Genomic DNA, 25,484 nt, shown 5'->3' with positions numbered 1-25,484 from the left:
AGTCATTGCACCATTTTACATTCCCTTCAGCAGCGCATGAGGGTTCTGGTGTCTCCACATCTTTGCTAACACTTGTATGGACAATCTTCTCAATCTTAGACATTCTAGTAGCTTCTCCTTCTTTTTCTGTCCCTATCCTATTTGGGGTGGGGACAACAAGTGAGGAAATGGCCACATATAGGAGGGCAGAGGGAAAGGGGAGAGAGACAAGGAGACAAGGCAAATACACTCCAGGCTATCGACACTCTCTTGATCAAGAGTGAAATGCTTTTCTCTCTTCATTAAGAGTCTGTTCCCTTGGGACAAACCCAGTCACTAGCAAATGTTATTTTTTATGGAGCATCTGGTCAACATGTTAGCTTATTGCCTTCCAGGCCAGGGACCCAAGCATGGGGCAGGGGTCCTACAGGTAGCTTGGCTGTGGGAGACTCCTCTACAGTCACTGCAGAACTTGGGGAAGGGAGGGTGAGGAGATTCATTCCTCACCCCTGGAATATTGTTTTGGCTCACACCCGATATAGCAAGAAAAGATAATAGTATTTCTCTGCCCTCTGGGAGAAGATGTGCTGGTATGGGTAGAGGGAAGGGAAGGCATTCCCTTCCGTTCCATTCCCTTCCATTCCAGGCATGCACTTATTCCACCTGTGAAAAGAGCAGCTTGTCCTGCTGAGGAATCTGTCCTGTTCAGCCCTATGAGATATGTGTCCTTTCTATGAACAAGAGGTGCAATGTGTAAGGAGTGAGGAGGATTAAATCATATTGAGGGCCTTCGGTAAACTCTGTTAAAATAATAGATTTTTATGTTTGAGGCCAGAGGTTCAAGACCAGCCTGGGCAACATAGTGAGACCCTGTCTCTACAAAATACATACAAAAATAAACAAAATAACAAAATTTTAGTCAAAGCTAAGCCCATATCTAAAGTTGGATATACATACCAAGAGCACATGCAGGCCAATGATGATGCTGAATTTTGGAACCAAGAACTTCTATCCCAAATTTGAGAGTAAAAAGGAACCCAGATTACAATACCTGTAGCCGCTGGGAAGAAAACCCCAAACACAGTGAAAAAAGATTCCCCGGGGCTGTAATCGGGCAGCGTGTTGTTCTGTAGCAGTTCGGGCGAATATCCAATGAAACCATGTTCTGAAATAATGCAATGGAGAGCAATGTGAGCCCAGTGAGAAGACACAGGAGGCATTTCCCCAGATGACAGTACTATTTCATATATTACTTTAAATATTGGAAAAGTAGGGGCATGTATGTTACACAGAGTGACAGAGCGGGTCTGCAGAACCATCTTCCTTCCCACTTCTAGGGTTGACTTTTGTGTGCCGATCCCATAGACACAGGTGGATGAAATAACATGAAAGGAAGCAGTGGTTAGTTCTGGGAAGGGGAGCATTTTCATCTTTTGCTTCACAGACTTTAATATAGCTGAAATATCTTTCAATGAGCATGTATTTATGTGTTTGTTTTCCATTTAAAAAATCAATTGATATTTGCAAGTTACTTTCCTACTCAAAAACCTTCAACGAATCCCTAATAGTTACAGAATCAAGTCCAAACTCCTATCAAAGCCTCCACAACCTAGCAATAGCCACCACTCCCTACTCATCCCTTGCTTTTTCTCCTCCCCAGCAGCCACACCCTGAGGAAGGCCACCACACCCAACCCCATGCCTTCGTTAGGCAGTCTCCTGGCCTTCCAGACTCTTCTCCCATATCTCTAAGCATCATAGTGGGCCAACTGTTCAACCTCAGCTCAAATGGTGCTCCTTTGGGCTTTATAAGCACTCCCTAATCAGAATCTATTCCTCCCTCCTCACTGCTCTTGGCGCTAGGTCTGGCCACAGTAAGACCTTCCCCAACTAGATTCCTTGAGGCACGAAATCCAGGTCTGCAGGTCTCTATCCCCCAGAGCTAAGCACTGCACTGGTGCACAGTAGCTAGGTTGCAAATATGGGTCACGCTGAAAAGAACCTTTCTCTTAGATCTCTCAGCCTATGGGCACATCTTGCTTCCACACTTTCAATTCGACTTGTTCACAAACTACATGATAGCAGGAACATCTCAGATCTTATTTCCTCAAAGCATTTTAAACATTTTTGTACATCGACTTTAACAAAGTTTTTTCAAGTGGTTTCAACCCTGCAGGCACATTGCTTCTTTGTCAAAGGAGGTCACTTTGAACAGCATCTGTGAACACGCTAGTGAGCTGCGGGATTTTAAGACACAAGTCAAGTGTTCTTGGTTTCAGGAACACCCAGGATATTCAGCCTCTGCTTCTGAATCTCATCTCTGAGAAGGAGTTGGTTTGTTCCTATTAATTGTTGTCCAAGAGAAGCCAATCCCTACTCGTTTTCCCTCAACCCCTGTGGTGCCATAGGATGGGTATTCAGCTCTCACTCCACAGCCAACCCTAGGGTTTCAGGGACAGAATTTCCCCAAGCCGCATCCTCCACCTGCTTGGAGCTTAATTACAGCCCAAGCCTCCATCCACAAAAGAAGGCTCCGGTCACTCCGATGAGTCCAATGAGGTCGCCCGCGCTTCACACAGCTTCCAAGATTCACAACTTCATAAGAAAAACATTTTTTAAAAAAATAATAAAACGAAAGCTCAGGGAAGCACAAGGGACCCTTGAGAGTTCAGTCAGGACTTAAATCATTGTCAATTGCTTTATTTTGCCTGAATACAGAATTTGTTCTGGCATATTCAATCCTAAGTGCTATACAACTTTTCTGAATGGTTTGGCGTCTTCATAGCTGGCCCTCCCCTCATTAACAAAAAAGCAATAATAGCTAAGTTAACTTTAGCTTATCCGCTGGCTGACCTCACTGATGAGTCTTAAGGAGGAGAAAACTAGCCCAGCCCGCCTTGGAACTGAGCTCAGCCAAGCTGGACTGATGTGCAGATCGGAAAGCACATCTGAGCGGAGGGCTGTGCATGCCCGGCAGGCCTGCCTTGCAGGACATAAAACACTTCATCAGGCGCATTCATCTCCAAGGGCCCAAGGGCGGCCCTGACACGGGAATATTTGGTCACCGGGTCTGAAGGGCTTTGCTCTGGCCAGCCTGAAGGTTCAGAGGGATTTCAGGCCCAACAGATGAGTCACTGGGAAGCCTTTTCTCGCCTGTTCCTTCAGCAAGACCTGCAGGCTGAGATAATGAGTCACTTGGCTGCCTGTGGGCCTGCCTCAGTTGCCCTCTCTTGCAGGGCTAATGAGAAATGGAGCCCTGCCACATTCGCAAGTGTACACTCACACTCACACTGCTGCTGGCCCAGCCTGCTCTGAGCTGGAGCCAAGCTCAGTTCTGAATCTTGTTCAAGGAAATAGTCTTAACTTTGCAAAGAACACTATAGACAAAAATATGTGTCAATGCTTTACTTACAATAATGTAAAATCGGGGGAGGGGCCGGGTGCAGTGGCTCACGCCTATAATCCCAGCACTTTGGGAGGCCGAGGCAGGCAGATCACTTGAGGTCAGGAGTTCGAGACCAACCTGGCCAAAAGTTGAAACCCCCATCTCTACTAAAACTACAAAAATTAGCCAGGTGCAATGGGGCATGCCTGTAGTCCCAGCTACTCTGGAGGCTGAGGCAAGAGGATTGCTTGAACCTGGGAGGCAGAGGTTGCAATGAGCCAAGATTGCACCACTGCAGTCCAGCCTGAGCAATAGAGCAAGACTCTATCTCAATTTTTTTAAATTTAAAAATAAACATAAAATAAAAAACATCAGAGGAGGTTCTAAATGTCTAACTATGTGAGACTGAGACATTTTAAAAGCTTATAATGAGTTTTTAGTATGAGAGAAAACTGTCCATGTTATATGTAATATATGTTAATTCAGATACCATTTATAGTATAAATACAAAAAAAGGTGTATTAATCTATACATGTAAGAAACAGCTAGAAGAAAACACACTGAAATACTAACTGTGGTTGTTTGTATAATGCAATTACAGGCAATTCTTTTACTTTTTTTTTATTTCTACAAAACATCCGCATTTAAGTTAATGGGCTGAGTGCAGTGGCTCATGTCTGCAATCCCAGCACTTTGGGAGGCTGAGGCGGGAGGAATGCTTGAGCCCAGGAGTTTTAGACCAGCCTGGGCAACACAGAAAGACCCCTTCTACAAAATACACACACACACACACACACACACACACACACACACACACACCACTCATCTGGGCATGCTAGTAGCTACTCAAGAAGCTGGGGTGGGAGAATCACTTGAGCCCAGAAGGTAAAGGCTGCAGTCAGCTGTGACTGTGCTACTGCACTCCAGTTTGGGTGACAAAATAATTTTTTTAAATGAACATAATCTACTTGTCATCAAATAATAATACCTTTTAGGAAAACAAACAAAACATCCCACAATTGAAAGCCCACTTTCTCCAGGAAGCTTTTCTATGTATGAAGAGCTTTTCTTCCTTTCTGTTTATACTCTGTTTCCCAAAATGACTTGAGTGGCTTATGAGAAAAACATAAACAAGACAGGGAAAATAAAATAAGGACCAAAGGAAGAAAGAAACTGAGCAAAAGAGAGAGAGGGTGAGAACACCCCCAGTTGTACCTGCATGACCCACAGTCTGAGGCCTTATTCAGAGAGAATTTTCTGTTTTGACCAAGCCCACTGAGGCAGGGCATTGAATCTGGTGGCCCATCCCTCACATGGGCCACTTTCCAGTGGATAAAAAGGAGTCCCCAAAGCTGGCACAGTGGACCCTGCCTCATTTCCTCTGCCCCTATCTTCCCAGGCCCTTATGACTTGCACCCCTCACCTATCACCACCCCACCTCAGGGTCCCCAATCCTGAGCCAGTCCCCAAAGAGTCTTCCTCACTGGTCCCCATCCTGCCTGCTGGGGCCTGGGTCTCTTTACCACACCCTGAACCTGGTGGCCCAGCCAGACCCGAGGCATGGCTGACTCTCTGTTGGGCTTATGCAGAGTGGGTGCCCAGGGGAGGAACTGATGTCTTTGGCCGGTACTGGCTAGCTAAGCACGGTGTGAGGTCAGCGGGTCACACCCAGGATTAGGGCTGAGGTCCATGCCATCTGCCATGCCCTCCAACAGTGGCTCTTAATGCCTGACTTGCTGATGCCCAGACCAAAGGTTCCTAATTCTTTTAGTTGCCTCATTTGAGAGTCTGATGAAAACCATGGTCCCTGTCCCCACAGACACCACATTTTGCATATCATTTTGGGAGAGGGCAGATTTCTGAAGTCTCTCTGGAGGGCATGGACCTTAAGGTTCGAGACCTCCACTCTAGCAACTACATCTGGACCTAAGACTGTCCCGCCAGGAGGCACCCACAACTTCCCAAGGCCTGACTGCCGCCCTGCCCTGCCTCAGAGTGGACAGCAGCCCTGAGAGTGACGCAGCCAATAAGGTTTTAATGCCATAATCCTTGCCAAGCAATGGCCACGACTGTGTGCACAGAGATTGCGCAGGTCACCCCAAGAACATCACAGTGCAACCTCACTTCTGAAAATGATGCCAAGCAACCAATGACTGAACCCTTCCTATGTGCCAGCCACTGAGCACCAAGACCTTACAATGTCATACTTGTACGACGACTGAGGACACGGAGGCTCCGGAAGGTGAAAAATCTTGTTGGAGGTCACATAGCCAGATGTGTCTGTATTTCACCCACTGCCTCTCCCGGTGGCAGAACCCAGGCCTCTCTCTCTAGGAGGTGGGTCCCCAGGCCCTGGCGCTGCACCCCCTTACAGAGAGATACCTACAGCACAGGGTGCCTTTCAGCCCCAGGAAACATGCCCGCAGAGTTCATGGCATCTCCCCCGCCCCATCTGTGTAGGGCAGGCAGGAGTCCTATCCTGTGGAACACCATGTGCTTACTGGTATGCGACTGGCTGGAGTTTACACAGCTGGGAGGACACAGCCCGTCCTGGACCCCACATCTGAGTGAATTCAGGTCTCCATCTACCACACTGTCCCTCTGTAATCCATCCCAAAGTCATTCCCCAGGAGTGTCCTTTTCTTTTCTTTCTTTCCTTTTTTTTTCTCAAAGAGACGGGGTCTTACTCTATCACCCAGGTTGGAGTGCAGTGGCACTATGGTAGCTCACCGCAACCTCAAACTGCCAGCCTCGAGCAATCCTCCCACTTTGGCCTCCCAAAGCACTGGGATTACAGGTGTGAGACACCACGTCTGGCCTCCCCAGGGATTTCCAGCACTTGTTTCTTGACCTCGGAAGAGTCTCTTTGCCTCTCTGTTGGGCTTTTGATTCCTCTGCTGGTGAAACTGAGAATGTGGTCTGGGGTCCTGTCATCTGACATCTTCCAACTCTCAAAGGCGTGGGATGCCTGGGGCCTGCAGCTGCTGCCTGAGAATGGATCTGGGTTTGACCTGAACATCTGTTTCTCTATCCAAGGAATAAAAATACTTTGGTTCAGTTTGAGCTGTATGCTTTCAGGAAGAACAAAAACAAAACGGTGGGCGGGTAAGAGAGAGAACAAATGACGACAAGACCCAGGCAGTAACAGGCAGAGGGAAAGTCCTTGAAGCTCTGTCTGCAGAAAGGTTTGATCTTTCCACCCGGAATTCGGGTAACTCGGGCTTCTTGTGATGTGGCCAGTGGGCTGTGGCTCTTCAGGGCCCACCATCTGCTCCCAAGGGGTGCTCGTGGGAGCCTACCCTCCTCCCCTTAGCCAAAGGCAGGCAGCGGGGTCACTAGTGGGACCGAGAGCTGCTCCAGCAGGGTTGTTGGGGTGCCCAGCAGCCGGGCATGGGGCCCTTGGTCTGGGTAGGTGGCTGCTGGGGGGCTCTGGGTGGCACCTGCGGTGCCCCCGACACCCCTCCCCACCCACCGCCGCCACCGACGCCGCTGGGGGCTGCCGAAATTAGAAGAGGGAGTCGGGAAGTCATACCCCTCCCTGTGGGCGTCGGGTTGCACTGCTGACTAACTTAGAAAGCGAGATTTCTAAAAATGATGCTGGGGCTGCGGGCTGCGGCTCCTGCCGCGGCGGGGGCTTCCGGCGGCGCTCTCTTCTGGGTCCCCCACCTCTGGACCAGCGACCGACGACCAGTCAGACAGCCCTTTCCTGGGAACGGACAATAGGAGAGGCTGGCGCAACCGAGAATAGCCAGCGCGGAGGAAGGGCTCGGGACGGTGCAAGGAGGGTGGGGCTCGGAGGGCGCAGGAAGAGCGGCTCTGCGAGGAAAGGGAAAGGAGAGGCCGCTTCTGGGAAGGTACCCGCACCACGACGCCGGAGGGGCGTCGGGGGAAGTGGGAGGCCCCGGAGACTGCGCGAGGCTCCTCGGCAGAGGAAGTGGGGGCGGCGCGCACGCGGGACCTCGCACCCGGCCTCGCGCGCAGCCCCTGGACAGCCCAGCGCGTCTCACCACCTGCACCTCGCCAGACGCAGCCTCATGGAGACGGGGATCTGCAGCCAATCCGAAACTGCCTGGCCCAGGGGGTCCGCGGAAAGGGGAGGAAAGGGAGTGTCCACGGGCCCCATCCTGCCACTTGTCACCCACAACAGTTCCTTCCCAAGCAGCCCCACCCTCGCCCGGACACTCACTCACTCAGATACTGCCCAGCCCCAGATGGGCTAAGAGGCGCAGAGATGGGCAATTAAACACAGCAGGACCGGTCTGCTTGGGCTGGGGGTGGGGTTTTTCTTTTGGGAGATACAAAGGGTGAAGCAGTTATAGGTTATCAGGGAGGAGCCCAGTCAAAACTGAACTCAAGAAGCACAGATTTGGGAGAAGTCCCCGCCATGCTCATCCTCCCTCGGCGTGAAACACAGGGCCCCCTTCCAGGCACAAGGACCCTGAAGATCTCTGGGTGGAGGAAGGCAAGAACAGTGACAAAACCAGGAATCAGGACAGCTGGGTTAGGGTCCTGGTTATGCGAGGACTCACTGTGGGACTGTAAACAAGCCCTTTTCCCTTGGAGCTTTGCAACGCAAATTTTGAGTCAGCGAGATCGGCATGGGCCAGAGACCCAGCCTTCCTAATGAGCTCCCCGGTGATGCCATGCTCCTGCCTGCAGTCGCACTCTCAATAGCAGAGTACGAGATAATTTTTCAGAACCCTTCTAATTCTGAAGTCTACCCAGCCAGAAGCCTACTCTCAGGCCTCTCAGGACACACTCTCCAAATACACAGTTGGTTTCCAATGACAGAGGTAAAATCCCAAACCAGCTTCCATAACATGCCCCCCTCTCTACCCTGACTCTGTAGTTGTTGATACAGGATGTGCTCCAGAACCCTGAAACAAGCTCCCTACCACAGTTTCATATGTTAATAAAACCTTACTGCCCGATAATGAGAGATTATATGGAAAGGCAGAGAGATGAGGAAACCTTCATGGTCTCATTCATTGGCCTATTTTAACAACTGAGGAAACCAAAGGGCAAGCTGGAGCCAATTGTTCAAAAGACATGCAGAGTCAAAAGGGGAACAGTAACCCTAACTGAGAGTACAGTTTGGAGTCCAGATAGCATCAAGTCCCAATCTGTTGGGCTCTCCCATTGAACTGGGTCATAACAATCCTGGTACAACTATTGGTGTTCAATAAAAGTGTTTTGAAATAGAACTGACTCGGGCTGTATTGCATCGGACTGTTTTGAAATTAAACTGAATCGGGCTGTATTGCTTTGTATTGATCACTGCCTGGAGATTTGGAAGAGGAAATAATGAGAGGTTTCGAAGAGGTCCCCCAGGAGTTCTGGGCGTGAGCCTGGAGCCTTCCTCGGACCACAGTCTCCTCCCTGGCTTCAGCCCTATTGACTTTGGTTCTCCAAAGAGAGGGTGGAGAGAGGATGTGCACAGGGTTTTCAGCCCAAGACCCCACCCAGAGAGAAAATACACAGAGGGAGGGCTGGGCATTCCAGCAGTGGCCAGAAGGGAAATCTAAAGTGTGGCTGGACCTGTCCAGAGGGCCAGGGGAGTCCCACCCAGTCCGCCTAGGGAGGAGCAGCATGGAACCCCTGCCTGGCCATGGGGAGGCCTCCACCCTGTGGGAGGGCTGGCTGTCGGGAAGAACCCCCAGGGCTGGGCAACCCAGGGGATGAAGGGCCAGGTTGGGGGATGTCAGGGCAGGCTCCCTGGCCTGGGAGGGAAGCGGTTGAAAGTGTCCCATAAAAAGAGCAGCTCCCGCCATGCCCTGTGGTCTAGGACAGCAGTCCCGGGGCTCTTTCTGAGCTAAGGATTCCTTATTTGTGAAAGGAAAGATAAGCTTTTTCTTCATGAAGAGAAATTGTTCCATCTGTTAACACGGGCTCTATTTGAAATGCTTAATAAACCTTTTCTCATAACGGCCTTGAGGTTAGTAAGCTGAGATGAGATTTTTGCCTAGAGAGGCCTACAGCCGGAAAGAGCTGTCAAATGCCCAAGAATGTGAAAAGAATCTGACTTGAGGAGCCACTAGGTTCTCACCTGGGCCCCAGGAAACAAGAGGCATCTTCGGGTGAGAACAGTGCTGTCCACTTCCGCTGCGCACCATTTGTTCCAAGTGCTTTACCGTATTAACTCATGGAAACCTCACAACTACCCTATGAGGTAGATGGATTTTTTTTCAGGGAATGAAACTGAGGCACAGAGAGGCAACTGGGATTCAAACATTGTGTTGCCACTGCTGCGGCGATGCTTGTCCAAGGCTGCAGGGAGTCTTGGACGAGTGCCAGGGGCTCCAGGTGGTCCCGCTGGGACCCTGCAGAGGGGTCCAGAGAGACCCCTCCCCTAGCCCAGCCCATAGAGCCCCCACTAGCCTGCCCTAGAAAGGAGCCCTAAGAAAGGAAAATCTGGCCTCCTTATCTCCTGGGGGAAAGGAATGCACTCTCCCTCCCGCCAGGATAAGGGGCTGTTTTAACGGGAAGTCTCCACCCTGGCTGTGGGTTCCTCCCAGCCACCACTTATTCCTTCTGGCTGTCTCTGCCTCTGGCATCCCACTTCTCATGCTTCAACTCCTGACCCCCAACACCCCCAAAATAATCCTAACTCAACTCACGGCCCCCTCAAATCAGCTGCCCCTGCACAGCTCCAAGCTGGTCAAGGAGTCTGCCCTGCCCCACTGTTGCTTGGATATCCTCTCTAGGCAGGCAGCTGAGAGGGGGTGGGAGGTCAAGTGGCCCCTGCAGGGAAGGGGCAGCCAGTATCAACACACAGATATGTAAGCAGAGCCCCCCTCCTGCCAAGCACCAGGCTGAAAATATTCACATGCTCAGACCCCTTCCCTACCAAGTTCTGCAGCCATAGGCAGCTCTCCCCCACCCCAAGTCCTACCCAAGAAACAGAGCAGGGCCTTCCTTAGAATCCCATGGCTAAAGATTCAGTATCATAGAACTGTTGAAAGTTAGCATCACAGCACACTTTAGCCTTAAATCCATTTTACTGATGGGAAAGCTAAGGCCTGAGAAAGGAGATGCCCACATCACAAAGTTAGCAGCTGGGGCCAAGCCCTTGTCCAATATGTCCTATGGGTCCCCATTTCTCTGCTGTTACTGGCTGGCTACTTGCCTGTTTTTTCCACTAGACTATGAGCTAGGTGGGGGCAGGCACCATGCTCTCTTATTTTCTGGGGTATCTCCAGCACCTAGCCCCAGGGGACATGCAAAAAATATAAAACATTAATATTAACAAACAATAGAAACAACCCAAATATCCATCCACAGATGAATGGATAAACAAAATGTGGTATATCGATACAATGGAATATTATTCCACCATAAGAAGGAATGAATTTCTGATGCATGCTACAACACAGATGAACTTTGAAGACATCATGCTAAGTGAAAGAAGCCAGACGCAAAAGGACAAATGTTGTATAATTCCCTTTACAGTAGTTCCCCTTTATCCACAGGGCATCCATTCCAAAACCCTCAGTGGATGCCTGAAATGGCAGATAATACCAAACCCTATATATACTATGTTTTTTCCTGTATATACATACCTGTGATCAAGTTTAACTTATAAATTAGGCTCAGTAAGAGACTAGCAACAATGACTAATAATAAAACACAATTATATTGTAATAAAAATTTTACGAATGTGGTCTCTCTCCCTCATCTCGAAATGTCTTTTTTATTCTTTTCTTTCTGTTTTTGGGGGGATGGCGGGGACAGGGTCTTGCTCTGTCACCCCGTCTGGAGTGCATTGGCACGATCACAGCTTACTGCAGCCTCCAGCTCCCAGGGCTCAAGTGATCCTCCCACTTCAGCTTCCAGACTAGCTGAGACTACAGGCCAGTGCCACCATGCCCAGCTAATTTTTTATATTTTTTGTAGAGACAGGGTCTCACTTTGTTGCCCAGGCTGGTCTCAAGCTCCTGAGCAGAAGCAAGCCTCCCACCTCAGCCTCCCAAAGTGCTGAGATTATAGGCATGAGCCACTGCGCCTGGCCCAAAATATCTTATTGTACTATACTATTTTCATCTATTTTTGGACCACTGTTGACCATGGATAACTGCAACTGCAGAAAACAAAACTGTAGATAAGGGGAACTATTGCATATGAAATATCTAGAATGGCAAATTCAGAGAGGCAGAAAGTGCCATAGAATAGAGGTTACTGGGGGCGGAGTTTCTGTTTGGGGTGATGATAAAGTTTTGGAAGCAAATGGTTAGGACAATTGCAAAACAGTGTGAATGTAACTAATGCCACCGAATTGTACAGTTAAAAATGGTTAAAATGGCAAAGTGTGTGCTATGGATATTTTACTACAATAACAAAAAAATACACAATCCATTTCTTTCCACAGCACCCTCCCCGTGGATCCTCAGAGATGCCACCTTGCTTAAGGCCTGGGCTCCTTCCTGCCATACAGATGTGGGAATAGAGGATAAAGGGGGCTTCCTGCCCAAGGCTGGCGGAAGGTAAGGACAGAGCCACAGGCCCTGCCTACTAGCTGTGGCCTCCCTCGGAATGCAGTGGCATGATCACGGCTCACTGCAGCCTCTACCTCCCAGGGCTCAAATGATCCTCCCACTTCAGCCTCCCGACTAGGTGGGACTACAGGCCGACGCCACCATGCCCAGGTATTTTTTCACATTTTTTGTAGAGACAAGGTCTCAGTTTGTCTGAGACACCTCTTCTCACCACAGGAAGGTCCTTCCTTCACGAGAAGCGAGGCGGGGAAGCTGTCCAGCAAGCCCTCTGACCACCAGTCACCAATGTAGGCAGAACTCACTGTGTGCTCAGGGGTTTAGGTGGAAAGGACCATTGTGCTCAGGAGTTTGCTGACGTCTGGAATCCGTGGAGTTTTACTCAAGGGTGAGGTGTGTGAGCATTTGCAGCAAAGCTGTCAAGAAATACAAGCTGCAGCGTCTCAATATCAAGCATGCCCAACTCCCAGGGAAGACTTCCGCAAAATCAAGGGTGCTGTTGTCCTAGTCCTATGGTCAGCACATGTTCTCATTTTCAAAACTTTCCTGGTCACTGGGACCCAAGGCCTGGGAGCAGCGTTTAACCTGCGGTCCCACTAAATGACAGCTGGCCTTGAGTGAGTGTGCCTTTAACCCGGGCTGCCCTGGGCTAGTGCCATATCACCTGACCTTGCAGCTCCAGGCTGCACCCCGCTTCCCTTTGTGGGGCTGGCAGAGGCGCTCTGCTCTCCACCTCCTGGCTCTGAGAGGAGGAAACCAGAAGTGGCCCCTTCCTGTGTCTCTGTGTGTTCTTTTGCAAGCCGTTGTGTGCCTTTTCTGCAGGCGCTTATGGAGAGTGAGGTGTGTTTGTACCATCTCCCTGTCAGATTAGGAATCCTCAAGGTCAGAGACAAGTTCAAGCCTCCCTCGGGATCCCCTCCTCATCCCCAGGTGGCTGCAGTCACTGGGGTGCTGGATGAGTCCAGTGACCATACATCCTGCCCCACATCCTGCCTGGACAGCCTGGGAAGTGTTTTGATGACTGATCAACCCAGAGAGCACACGGGGAGAGCAAGAGGAGAAGAAAGGATGCTGCTGCCCTTGACTGAACGTGACTGAGGTGCTCCAGGAAACTACCTTGGTATGCAAAGTATAGTCCCCAACCTGCGGCATTGGAACCTTCATTTTAACAAGCTCCCCAGATCCTGAAGCACTGTCTTAGAGTATAACCCCGGGCCTCCAGGGAACTATTCTTCCAGGACAAGCAATGATAATGACAATGACTTTTTATTGAGCACCTACTTTGTGCCAGGCATGACACTAGGCCTCTTATAAACATTATCTTATTTTATGCTTTGGCAACCCAGCGAGGCAGGTGCTATTACCTGCTTTTCAGAAACAAAGAGAGCAGGTCAGAGAGGTTACTTAACTTGATCAGATCCATGTAGCAAATTACAGCTGAGCCGGAACTCGAAGCTGGAGGTCTGACTCCAAAGCCATGTCTCTGACGACTGTAGTATATGTGATGCAATCTTTCACATCAGGCCAGCAGTGACAGCCACTTGCCAACTCTCTATGGGGCCCAGAGGTCTAAAGGCAAAGGCAATCCCCAGGCAGATGTCTAGAGGCTGCCCCCTTGCCTAGTGCTGGCCTACGGTGTGGACACCTATGTGTTGGGGTTAGGTCAACCCTACGGCAGAGGCCTCGATATTTCTTCAGAACACATCCCTGAAGATGAAGGTGCGTGCCTCAGTCCCCAGGGAGCATGAAGATCCAGGCAAGATCCAGGTAAGTTGGATTGTGAGCAGGTCTGGAAGCTCTAGCACTGGCTTTGTCTGGGTCCTGGAGTGAGGGTCGCAAGGAGAAGGGTGGGGTGGGGATGGGGCCCACACGGGTCCTTTGTATATTATTTAACTTTCAAATTTGCGATTTGGGGCATCATCTCCTGCCAGCCTCAGGAGGCAGCACTCTCCTGCCAGCTCTACCTCTGGGTTACCTCCCACCCCCCACCCTCGGCCAGCACTCACAGGCTCTTCACACCACAGAGCCCACTCCTGCACGCCCACTCTCAGCCCAGAACTTCCCACCTTGTTCTCTGGGTCTGTAGCTGGCCGCCTTGCTCCCCACCCAAACGTGAGTGACTTGAGGGCACATCTCCCACTTTGTGCCTTATACAGACCCACCATCCTGCCTCCTACGTGAGGAGGTACCCCCAAAATGGTGAAGCCAGAAGTGCCTTCAGGTACGCTTCTACAGTCACATGACAAGTAATCTGCAAATTCCCCACAGCCAGGGGACACGTGCCACGTGCAGTGAGAGGAACACAAACCAGCAGTCGGGGGCACAGGCGGGATGTGTCAGCCCACCCCTCCGCGGTCACCCACCGCTTCCTCGGAACTCCCAGCTGCTCAGGGCTGAGGTGGGCGAGGCTCAGAAGTGTGGAAGGGCCCTCCCCAGCTGGTGATTTCATGTGTCAGGCATCCATCCCCTGAACGGAACGCCCAGCCAGGGAGCTGGGCCAGCCCATCCCTCCTGCCCACAGAGTCACAGAGGAGGAGCAGACTCAGGGGTCAAAGCTGGGCAGCGCTCACTTGTACTTCCTTCTGCAACCTTTACCAGGACACACGGCCTCTTCAACCCATGGCTCCTTTCTCTGATCCCCAAGCCAAAGCCAGCAAATCAAAATAATTCAACAGAGACAGCTGGGTCGTGGGATCAGAGTAGGGGCTCGGAGCCAGGGCTCTGGGATTCTGGTCAGCCATTTTTTCTTCATCAGAATCAATCTCAGAATAAGAGGGAGGCCTAAGGCATGCCTGCTGCTGGCCAGGGGTGATGGGGACCACTGCCCACAGAAAGCCTTCTAACAAGGGCTGGATCCAAACAATCAGGGAACAAGGATGCCTAAAGCATTCGTTTCTCACCTAACTAGAGAAATATTAAATGTGCAACTCACATAATTTGACAAACAAGAACCACCAACATAAAATAAGTGTAATACTGAAAATATTCAACAGGTGGAACAAGTCAAAGAACATGCTTTGCTTCCTATTCAGGCTAGGAAGGGAGAGAAAGAGAAGGAATGGAAGGCGAGGAGGGATGGGGAGATGGCAAAGTGGGGGCAGAGGAGAAAAAGAGAGACAAAAGGATTGGGGTGAAAAAACAGAGACAAGCATAAAGGAAGAAAGGATGAGGCAGAAAGAAAAGAGGAGGGAGAGTAGGTGGATTTGGGGGAATGCTGGACAATTGGTCAGGCTTGGTCTGCAGAAGTTCAGAAATCCTTACCTGGACATGAGCCTTTGTTTATAATTCTTCACTGTTCTAACCCTTTAAAATGCCTCTGTTCTAATCCTTAATCTTTCTCCCTTCAGGTCAAGAATGCCTTTGAGAATCTGGCAGTACTTCTGAACCCTGTCCTGGAAAAATACACTTATTTTCATACAATTTTGCATGCAACTTCAGGGGCTCAAGGACTCTTTGTTAAAAATACTTATTCTAGAAACTCCACTCTGATTGGGAGACCCATAATGGTAAAAGCAAAAACACCTCAACTGCCAGATGAAAGTAAAATGAGGGTAGGATGTGTTGTATTCAAGTCATCACATTGAGCTTTAATTACACCATTGGCTTCAGTGACAGAATTTGGGGCCTAAGCACCTTTTCCTGGTCACTACCCCAACAGTTGTATTGGAAGCAAGGCTGGCTACTCCAAGGGGTCTACTGTGTACACGGATGGTTATTTTGCAGTAAAGGGCCTGTCTTTGACCCAGGTAACAATGTGTGAGTCATAGTAACCCTTTACAGATCAATAGGATTAGTAAATCCCATATATGTAGTAGTTTCCAAATCTGAATGTACATAAGAATTTCTAGTATGCTTTATCTAAAATGTAGATTACTAGTCCAAAATTTGAGAGTATGGATCAGATTGTTTTTCTAATGAGTTTCTAGATAATTCTGATACAGGAAATTCCCACACCAAATGCTGAGACACACTGTTCTCAGAGAAAATTCCAAGTTTGAGAGGCTGAGCTTCTGGTTCCACAGGTCAGCTGATTCTCTACTCCTTGCAGTGCAGTTCTTGTACACTAGGGGACAGGACTGAGCGCATATGCAAGGGCACTGCAAGACGAGGTTTGGACTACTGCAACAAAAAGGCTACCTTTACAGGGGAAAATAGAATGAGCAGTGCAGAACATGAAAGGTAGAGTGCCCGGTGAAACCTTCCTAGGGCCTTGAAGGCAGTAGTTCCCAGATCTGACTTAAAAAGCATGATAAGGCCGGGCGCGGTGGCTCAAGCCTGTAATCCCAGCACTTTGGGAGGCCGAGACGGGCGGATCACGAGGTCAGGAGATCGAGACCATCCTGGCTAACACAGTGAAACCCCGTCTCTACTAAAAAATACAAAAAACTAGCCGGGCGAGGTGGCGGGCGCCTGTAGTCCCAGCTACTCGGGAGGCTGAGGCAGGAGAATGGCGTAAACCCGGGAGGCGGAGCTTGCAGTGAGCTGATATCCGGCCACTGCACTCCAGCCTGGGCGACAGAGCGAGACTCCGTCTCAAAAAAAAAAAAAAAAAAAAAAAAGCATGATAAAAAACTACCTGGAGCCCTTCTTACAATCCAGATTCCCAGGCCTCAGGCTATTAGGAAACACACACGCACACACACACACACACACACACACCCCAAGTTTCCTCAGGGATTCTGATACACATGCAAGTATCACAACTTGTTTGTTTATGGCTCTTCAAGCCCAAGGGTATTTTGATCACGATACCAGATCACTATTATAAAGAGGCTTCAATAAACTAAAGTGCCCTTATAATTCTAAAGCAAAAACCAGTGAACATTACCAGGGTTTTCTTCTTCTTTTCTCTTTCTCTTCCTCCCCCTCTTTCTTTTTCATTGAGGAGACTAATTGGAGAAGGTGGGCCACACTGGAATGCCCTGAATGGGTTCCAGATGGTGAAGTCATTGGGCTCTTGGCCCAACTGTTCCTCCCTTTTCCCTGGAGTGCTATACAAATATTATCATTTTCTGACTGCGCAGTGACATGAAAATGGTTGAGAGGCTCTAGGTCAGGTGTAAAAGAAACTCATGGAAAGGGAAGAACAGCTCGGTCCAAAAGAAATTGTGGAGATACTTTCCGATTCTCCGCAAGGTGGAGAATCCCAGATCAGATGCCAAGCCCAGCATGGATTGGTTTGGACCCGTCATGGTGTCCGATCCACACTGGGTTTGGCATCTGATCTGGGATTGTGAGGGGGTGGGGTGGGTCTCAAGAGAAATGCTAAAGTGGCAGCCCTGCTTCAGGCTGCTTAGCAGAGTGGTGGCAACAGGGAAACCCGGGCACAGATTGCAGATCCCCCGCCCAGGGAGGATGACCCTGATAATAAGACTGTCTTACATTTATTTAGAATCTTCCTTTGCCAAGGCAATCGTATTTATAGTAGTTGCTCATTTTGAGTATAATTTTTTAAAAACATTTTGATTTTCTGAAATTTGGATGTCTTACAAGCAACATGAGGACTTAATGTAACGTTTTTTTCCACCTGAAAATTTGGTGTAACTTAAAATTGATGGTGACTTGGAATTGAGGAAATACGTTTTATTACCTCATTTAATCTCTAAATAATCTGTGAGACATATATTATTCTCTATTTTCTAGAGGAGGAAACTGATGCTTAGGTGATTTCCCCAAGGTCAGGGATGGGGAAAGTGGCAGAGCCGGGACTAAAATCCAGGTTCCAGTATTTCTTCCCTGATAATGTATGAGCAGATTTGTTCGTACAGTAGGAATTTGGGATTACAGAGTAATTTCTCCAGGAGAACTGCTCCAAAAAGTGACTGCCACCCAGAGTTACTGGGGCAGAGAAAGCAAGAAGTGACTTTCCTTTCGCTTCAAGTAGAAATTTGAGGGAAAAAATAGAAATGTATATAGGTTTATTTGGTGGCTGTTCTTTGTTTGCTTTAGGCAATAACAAAAGTCCCTTGATTACTTTAGGGACTTCAGAATGTACCATGCTCATTCCTCATGCCACGATCACCTCTGGTACATGTGAGTTTAAAATGGTGCTATGGCCAGGCACAGTGGCTCATGCCTGTAATCCCAGCACTTTGGGAGACCGAGGCAGGCGGATCACGAGGTCAGGAGATTGAGACCATCCTGGCTAACATGGTGAAACCCCGTCTCTACTAAAAAATACAAAAAATTAGCTGGGCGTGGTGGCGGGCACCTATAGTCCCAGCTACTTGGGAGGCTGAGGCAGGAGAATGACGTGAACCCAGGAGGCAGAGCTTGCAGTGAGCCGAGATCGCACCACTGCACTCCAGCCTGGGCGACAGAGCAAGACTCCGTCTCAAATAAATAAATAAATAAATAAAATGGTGCTCATTCGGTCATTACAGATTCACTGCTTAAGTCTGTTACTTTATTTACTTTAGAATGTTTTTCATTTTGAGAATCAGGATGCTAAAGTGTCATACCTTTAAAAATCTAGCATTTTGATTTCTGCAAGTCCAAGAGGATGCAGGAAGAAATTTAACAGAAGAAACCATCTTCAAAATAATAAAACCCAAAAGTTATTCTCTACAATATCCAGTAAGTGCTTATTTTCTGGAAAACAGTTGGCAGGGGAAGGAGAAGAAGGAACCACCCCTCCTCCCAAAACTCAAAGAAAAAATAACTACTTTGGACATATTATTTCTAATCCTTAAAAAACACCCTTCCTGGAAGGTATTTCTTTCCATTAGACAGATGAACAAACTCAAAGGGTTTCGGTGACTTGCCCACAGCCACACAGCTAACAAGAAGCATGTGTTCTGATAGCATTAATCAGAAAAGCACATATTGCTGACATGGATTCCCTGTTTCATGAGGGGAGGGACCATCACTATCCTATTCTCTGCTGTATCCCAAAGCCTACCTCCTGGCACCCCGTTGGCTTCAATGACTACCTATGGGGTGGGTGGATGGGAGGAAGAAAGAAAGGGAGGTGGAACAGGTGTGTGTGCAGCCAGGTGCTCTGTCCACCCTGCCACTCCTCTTCTTTGGAGACAGTGCTCTGACAATCTGTTCCATCAACTCCATTCTCCTGAGACTCTCATCACACTTTCACAAGCTGCTCAGATTACATTTCCTAGGACTGTGTCCATCCATCTGCCTCACTGGATGCTGATCCACTCTGGTGTGTTTTCCAGTCAGTCACTCAGCAAAGTGCAACGGAGAGCCAACTACGTGCCTGGTACTTTCCAAGATGCCGGGATAAAACGGCAATAAGATGGGATTCCTGTGTTTGAGGTTCTTACAGCCTGAAAAACAATGACCTCTGCATTTCCTACTCAGCACCGCGTGCCCTCAACATCCAACGTATGGGGATTTTCTGTAGCTGACTATCAAACTCTCTCAGCTACCACCAGTGCTTCTTTCTGCTATTTCTGATGCCTTGTTTTGTTACTTTCAGAGGCATCAAATGATGGCCCCAGTTGAGGGACTCTTCTCAATAGCATATTCTTGTGCTTCTTCATTTAGGGCACATCTCCCATGCTGGGAAGTACGAGACAAATACCAGGAGTTGGGCAAGTGTCACGCTAAGTTCTGACCCTGGCTGGGCAGCCTGCTGACTTCCAAGAGATAATGAATTTTTTGTATTTATTTATTTATGTTTTTTTGAGATGGGGTCTCACTGTCTCATCCAGGCTGGAGTGCAGTGGTATGACCTTGGCTCACTGCAACCTCCACCTCCCAGGTTCAAGCCATTCTCCTGCCTCAGCAGATGAGATGATGTGGGGGCGGATGACGCAGGCATCGTGACACAGCACTTGGCTATTATTGGCCTTGAGCTCCGGACTAGCTGGGGTTACAGGCGTGCAACACCACACCCAGCTAATTTTTGTATTTTCAGTAGAGACAGTGTTTTACCATGTTGGCCAGGATGGTCTCAAACTCCTGACCTCAGGTGATCCAGCCACCTTGGCCTCCCAAAGTGCTGGGATGGCAGGAGTGAGCCATGGTGCCTGGCCAGAGAATGAATTTTAAAATCAAGTTTTATTATGGGGAAACTGAAGACCCACAGATATTAGGGTGCTGGCCTAGGGTCCCACAGACAGTGGTAAAGAGAACACTGGCTTCAAGTCTCCCAGTGCAAAATACTTTAACTACCATCCCCTTTCACTTCACTAGTTAGCAACTTCGCAAACTGCATTTTCAATGCCATGCCCTACATGGGACTTACGTGTCCTGCTTGTTTTCTAATTCAGTCAGTGAAGAGCAGGTGGCCCCAGCCGCTGGAAACAATGTGAGCTTGATGGTTAAGGACATGAACCCTGAGGTCAGAAGCCAGGGCTCAAATTCGGGCTCCATTGCTTACCAGCTGGATAACTGCTGGGCAAGATAACCTCTCTGAACCTCAGTTATCTCATCTTTATCATAGGGATAATAACAGCACAGGGACCCCGTGGATATCGTTAGGATATAATGAGATGTATAATGCTGAGTATAGCACCTGGCACATAGAGAATGCTCAATAAACATTAGCTATTACAGTACCCCCCTCCCTTATCCATCAGGGGCACATCCCATGATCCCAGAGGATGCCTGAAACCATGGATAGTACCTAACCCTATATACACCATGTTTTTCCTATATATACATACCTAGGGTAAAGTTTCATTTATAAATTAGGCACAATAAGATATCAACCACAATAATTCATAATAAAACAGAACAACTCTAACAATATACTATAATAAAAGTTATGTGAACATCTCTCTCTCAAAATAGCTTACCATGCTCTATTCACCCTTCCTCTTGTAATGATGTAAGAAGATAAAATGCCTACGTGATGAGAAGAAGTGAGGCAGATGACGCAGGCATCATAGCACTTGACTATTATTGGCCTCGAGCTCAAGTCCTCTGCTACTTGACAGTTGATCTGATAACCAAGCCAGGTACTAAGTGACTGATGGCAGTTAGTGTGTACTGTATGGCCGCACTGGACAAAGCAGGGTTCACATCTTGGGTGAGATGGTGCAAGATTTCATCATGCTACTTACTCAGAATGGTGGGCAATTTAAAACTTACGAACTGTTTGTTTCTGGAATTTTCCATTTGGTTTTTTCAGACTGTGGTTGACCACGGGTAATGGAAACCATGGAAAGCGAAGCCGTGGGTGGGAGGGGGCTACTGTGTTACTTTCCTTGCTCACCTCACCACATTCAAATCTTAAATTCAAGAAATGTACAGCAATATGAATTGACCCAGGACTTTTTTCTCATCTCAATAAATTATTCCACTTAACTTTATTCTCTGCTTACAGCAGAAATATACTCAGTGTTTCAAAAAGTGTTAAGTTTATCCAGGTCATTTGGTAAAGAATGTCTGATAAGGACACCATGAGATTCTGATGCAGGAATTGATGTAGACATCTGACATAATTTTCTGATGGCTTATTAGAAATAAGTTTGAAAGGACTAAGAGCTGGGTAACAGTTGACGAACCACTTTTCTTAATCATTATTGCTTACTCTTGCAAAAAATAAAAACTCAGCTTCATAACTCAATTATTTTAATTTTCAGAAAAGTGTCACATATTCTCAGAGAAGCAAGGGAAATTCCCCTTCACATCCCTAGACTGTATGCTCAGGGTGAAAGACACTATTGTTTGGGCCACAGACTTGTGAGCCAGACATGATTTTCACATGCAAATGGGGGCCACATACAGAGATAATCCAGGCCCCGGGCCAGGCACAGACCCCGGCCGGCTGCCTCATCATGCTCTCACAGGGCATGTGGCTGAGCTGTAGTGCTGTGATGAGGCAGTCTGCCATCCAATGGGAGAGGCCATGTGTGGAAAAAGACTAAAAATACAAAGCACACTAGAAACCATACAAATGAATTTAGTTCAGAGTGAGAAGGCATTTCGTCACTGAATCATGGATGGGGCTGGCCAAGGTTTACCAGAGGAAGTGAAGTGTTTGCGCTCATGCGCCAGACATGGTGCCGGCTGCTTTCTTTCCAGTATCTCTGGGCCAGGCCATCAGTGTGTGTGACCATGCATGGGTCTACATGTGCACCCACTCACATAGCCAGTGGTGCGAGGAAAGTAAATACAGCAGGATCTTGGACGCTTTTTAATTTTTTCATCATTGTTTTGGATTATAAACTAATGAGACAAAAAAACAATCAAAGTTCTCATTGGTTAAAATAAATTTTGTTTGAGTTTAACAACTGAGTGTATGTTCCCAATGGCGATGGTGGACCAAAGACAGGATGGGAGGTGGGATGAGAAGGGCGGGAATGGAAACAATTAAGAGGCATGTACAAACAAATCAAGAGAATGAGATCATGAAACTGTCTCCCAAACTGCGTCTGGTCTTCATCTCTACCCCACCTCAACTGCATCAGTCCAGGCTGTGTCTTCTCTAGACTGGACAATTGCAACCACCTCTGAAGGGCCCCAGCCTCAGTCCCTCCCCATTTGTGCCTACCCTAACCCTAGGCAGGGCTCCAAAGAGCAAATCTGATTCTACCCCTTCCCTGCTTCAAAGAAAAGCCTACTGACCTTTTGCTCAGCTTTTATGATTTCTGTATCTTTAAAACACATGCAGAATTTAAACTTATTCCTGGTTCGTTTGTTTGTTTGTTTGCTTTTCTAACTAGAGAGGCTAAGAAAATTCTCAAGATATGTCATCAAGCCTCTGTTTATAGTACATTCCATCTGGGACTTCGGAATGTTGCTATATTAGTTTTAACTTTTAAAATATTATATACTATGTGAGCTCAATTATGTTTTAAAAGCAAAAGGATGGAAAAAAGGCTATAAGGAAATAGCTTTTAGACATATTTTTAAATTAAATATTTATTGTTCTTAATAAAAATAAGTTAAAATTATCATTTAGTAGGTACTATCTACTCACAAATATGAATACAAATATGGAAGGCAAGAATACCAGAAGGAAATATACTAATTATAAATACAGATGCTCCTTGACCTTCAGTGGGGCCATGTCCCGATAAACCTGTGATAAATGAAAAATAATGGCTACGATCTGAACAGAGACAAGCTACTCTTCCACTTTTCACCAAGGCCTGTGATACAAGCTGGTCCTGGAAGCCCTAGAAGCTGAGAGTTCCCTGAGCTTCCCTCTGCCTCCTTGCTTTGAAGCACCATCACCTCAGGGAACTGGGAAGAACTCTGTCTTGAACCTGAAAAGGCTTGTACCCTTCTGGCCCTCTGTCCCCACACTCTGTCCCAGCACACTCAGCTCCAGCACACCTTCCTTCCTGCACTTCCTGAACTCTTCCACACACGCTGAGTCTTCACATATGCTGTTCCCATTCCTTGGGATCACCATCCCCAGTTTACTACCAGGTGAACCCTTGTGTGACCTCTGGGGTACACTCACATCACCCTCTCCTTGAAGACCTCTCTGAAACCCCAAGGTCAAGGTTCCTCCACTCTCCTCCACCTGCAGCTTGCATATTTTCCTTTAAAATACTGACCCAGGAAATGGTGATTGTTTGGCGAGGGGAGAGACTGTGCCTTCTTCTTGTGTGTATCCTCGATTTCTAGCTTTGGGTCTGCACACATGGGACTCAGGAAAAGTTTTCCAGTGAACTGATTAGAGTGGAGGAGAGAAGGAAATCAAGGTGGGGAGGAGACAAAGAAATACAGAGATGAAGAGACACATGAGCCAAGGAAGGACGGTGGAAATGAAGAAGTCAGGGACTGAATGTTACTAAGACACAACTTGACGACTCACTGTGGGAAACCTTTTCAGGAATAAATAAATTTTGTCGTTTCAATCTAAGGTTTCATTTCTAACTAGAACATTTCTCTGCTTTTATTTGTTCCTGGTAAGCCCCAATGTCAAATCAGCCTTTTTTTTCTTTTTTGAGACAGTCTCGCTCGGTCACCCAGGCTGCAGTGCAGTGGCGCTGTCTTGGCTCATTATAGCCCCTGCCTCCCAGGTTCAAGCAATTCTCCTGCCTCAGCCTCCTGGGTAGCTGGGATTACAGGCACACACCACCACGCCCAGTTAATTTTTGTATTTTTAGTAGAGACAGGGTTTCACCATGTTGCCCAGGCTGGTCTCAAACTCCTGACCTCAAGTGATCCGCCCACTTTGGCCTCCCAAAGTGCTGGGATTATAGGTGTGAGCCACAGTACCTGGACCCCCAATGGACTTTTCTAATCATAAATGTATCCAACTATTATAAGATCCTCTTTAGACAACTTTAGCTTTTTCTTTAGATACTGTTCCCACATATTTCAAACATGAAATCACTATTTTCCCTGGAGCGATACCTAAAACTTGCTTCTCTGCTGTTTGCAAATCCTCAAAAGTCAGGGAGGAAAGCTCTTACAGTCACTTTGGAAGGGTGTCACCATGCAAATTCAGTTTCTGACTGCAGTGATTAAGTATCAGCCCATGAAGTAACACCTACTGAAAATAACAAGTAGCCTCAAATATTTATTATGACACTAAGTCAGAAATCATATTGCAGCAACCCACCAAGAGAAAATACCTTCTTCATATCTCTTCCATGATATCATCCCAAATGACTTCAAAAAGACTCAGAAATCTGTTTACAAAGCACTATTCAGATTTCCACAAACATTCCCTAGAATCAGGGGTAGAATCCGCAGTGATCACAGTCCTGAATCTAGGACTGTAAAGTTTGCCAGAGCGAGACAGACAATGATATGTCACAAAGAGATATACTACTACACCTTTCTAAATGAAAAATAATACTTTTTGGAGGGAAAATAATAAAATTATCTAATTAAAAAAATTTTAAGTATGGTTAGTTTGTCATTGAAAAATATTAATACCAGACTTATCAGTTAACACGGCAGACTGAATACATGAACCTAATTTTGTTCCCTCCCCACATCCACCAATATATATCGAAGAACATTTTTTTAGAGGTGGGGTCTCACCATGTTGCCCAGGCTAGTCTCAAACTCCTGGACTCAAGCAACCCTCCCGCCTGGGTCTCCCAAAGTGTTGGGATTAGAGGCATGAACCATTGCACCCATCAAAGAAATTTTTGAAAGGATATAAATCCATAAGAATGGGGAAGACAGGAGAACACAGCAACAAAATTTTGGAAGTTAAAAAGTAGATGGTCCAGTGGTACAGATATCAGACCCAAGAAAATGGAATGTCAAGTCAGCAGAGGGAAAATCTGAGAACCAATCTGATTTAGCCCTCCAAATTCTCAGAGGTCTCAGGAGCTGACCGCACCAGGTATTTCTGGATGTGGGTGTAAGAGATGGAGGCCTTGGCCTCCCAAAGTGCTGGGATTACAGGCGTGAGCCACTGGCCCTCAGCCAGTGTTCTGGTTTGACCCACTCCTGAGGGCTAGAGGTAGGCAATGAGGAGCTTAGAAGCAAAATACAGAGCAGCTCGCTCTCCCAAGCACTCCCTCCAGTCATCTAGAACCCCAGGCCTATGACGGCCCCTCAGCTGCCCAGACACATGCCCTTTCCTGGGAGTCAGATTTGACTCTATGAACAGAAAGTAGGTAAATAAATAACCAAAAGTCTAAGAGTGACTGCTGTGGAGATGCAACTGGAGAGAAGCAATAGTACTGGTAATGTTCTTTTCTCTCCTTTACTTACTTCCTTTCTTTTCTCTCTCTCTCCACCCCC

General features: G+C 47.6%; 1 protein-coding gene across 3 annotated transcripts in view; it reads right to left on the bottom strand.

Moving 5' to 3' along the window:
* The window catches only part of SLC12A8 (solute carrier family 12 member 8), a 129,455-nt gene that overhangs the window by 57,192 nt on the left and 46,779 nt on the right, over positions 1-25,484 (bottom strand). For all 3 annotated transcript variants that reach the window (XM_017855384.1, XM_017855385.1, XM_017855386.1), the window contains exon 6: positions 1,031-1,144. In XM_017855384.1, the coding sequence (XP_017710873.1) occupies positions 1,031-1,144 (114 nt within the window). The remainder of the gene's footprint in view (positions 1-1,030; positions 1,145-25,484) is intronic.

The sequence above is a fragment of the Rhinopithecus bieti genome, unplaced genomic scaffold (assembly GCF_001698545.2).
Source record: "Rhinopithecus bieti isolate Rb0 unplaced genomic scaffold, ASM169854v2 scaffold_39586, whole genome shotgun sequence".
Classification (NCBI taxonomy): domain Eukaryota; kingdom Metazoa; phylum Chordata; class Mammalia; order Primates; family Cercopithecidae; genus Rhinopithecus; species Rhinopithecus bieti.
Note: the sequence above shows the minus strand (reverse complement) of the source record. Positions and strands in the feature narration are given on the sequence as shown.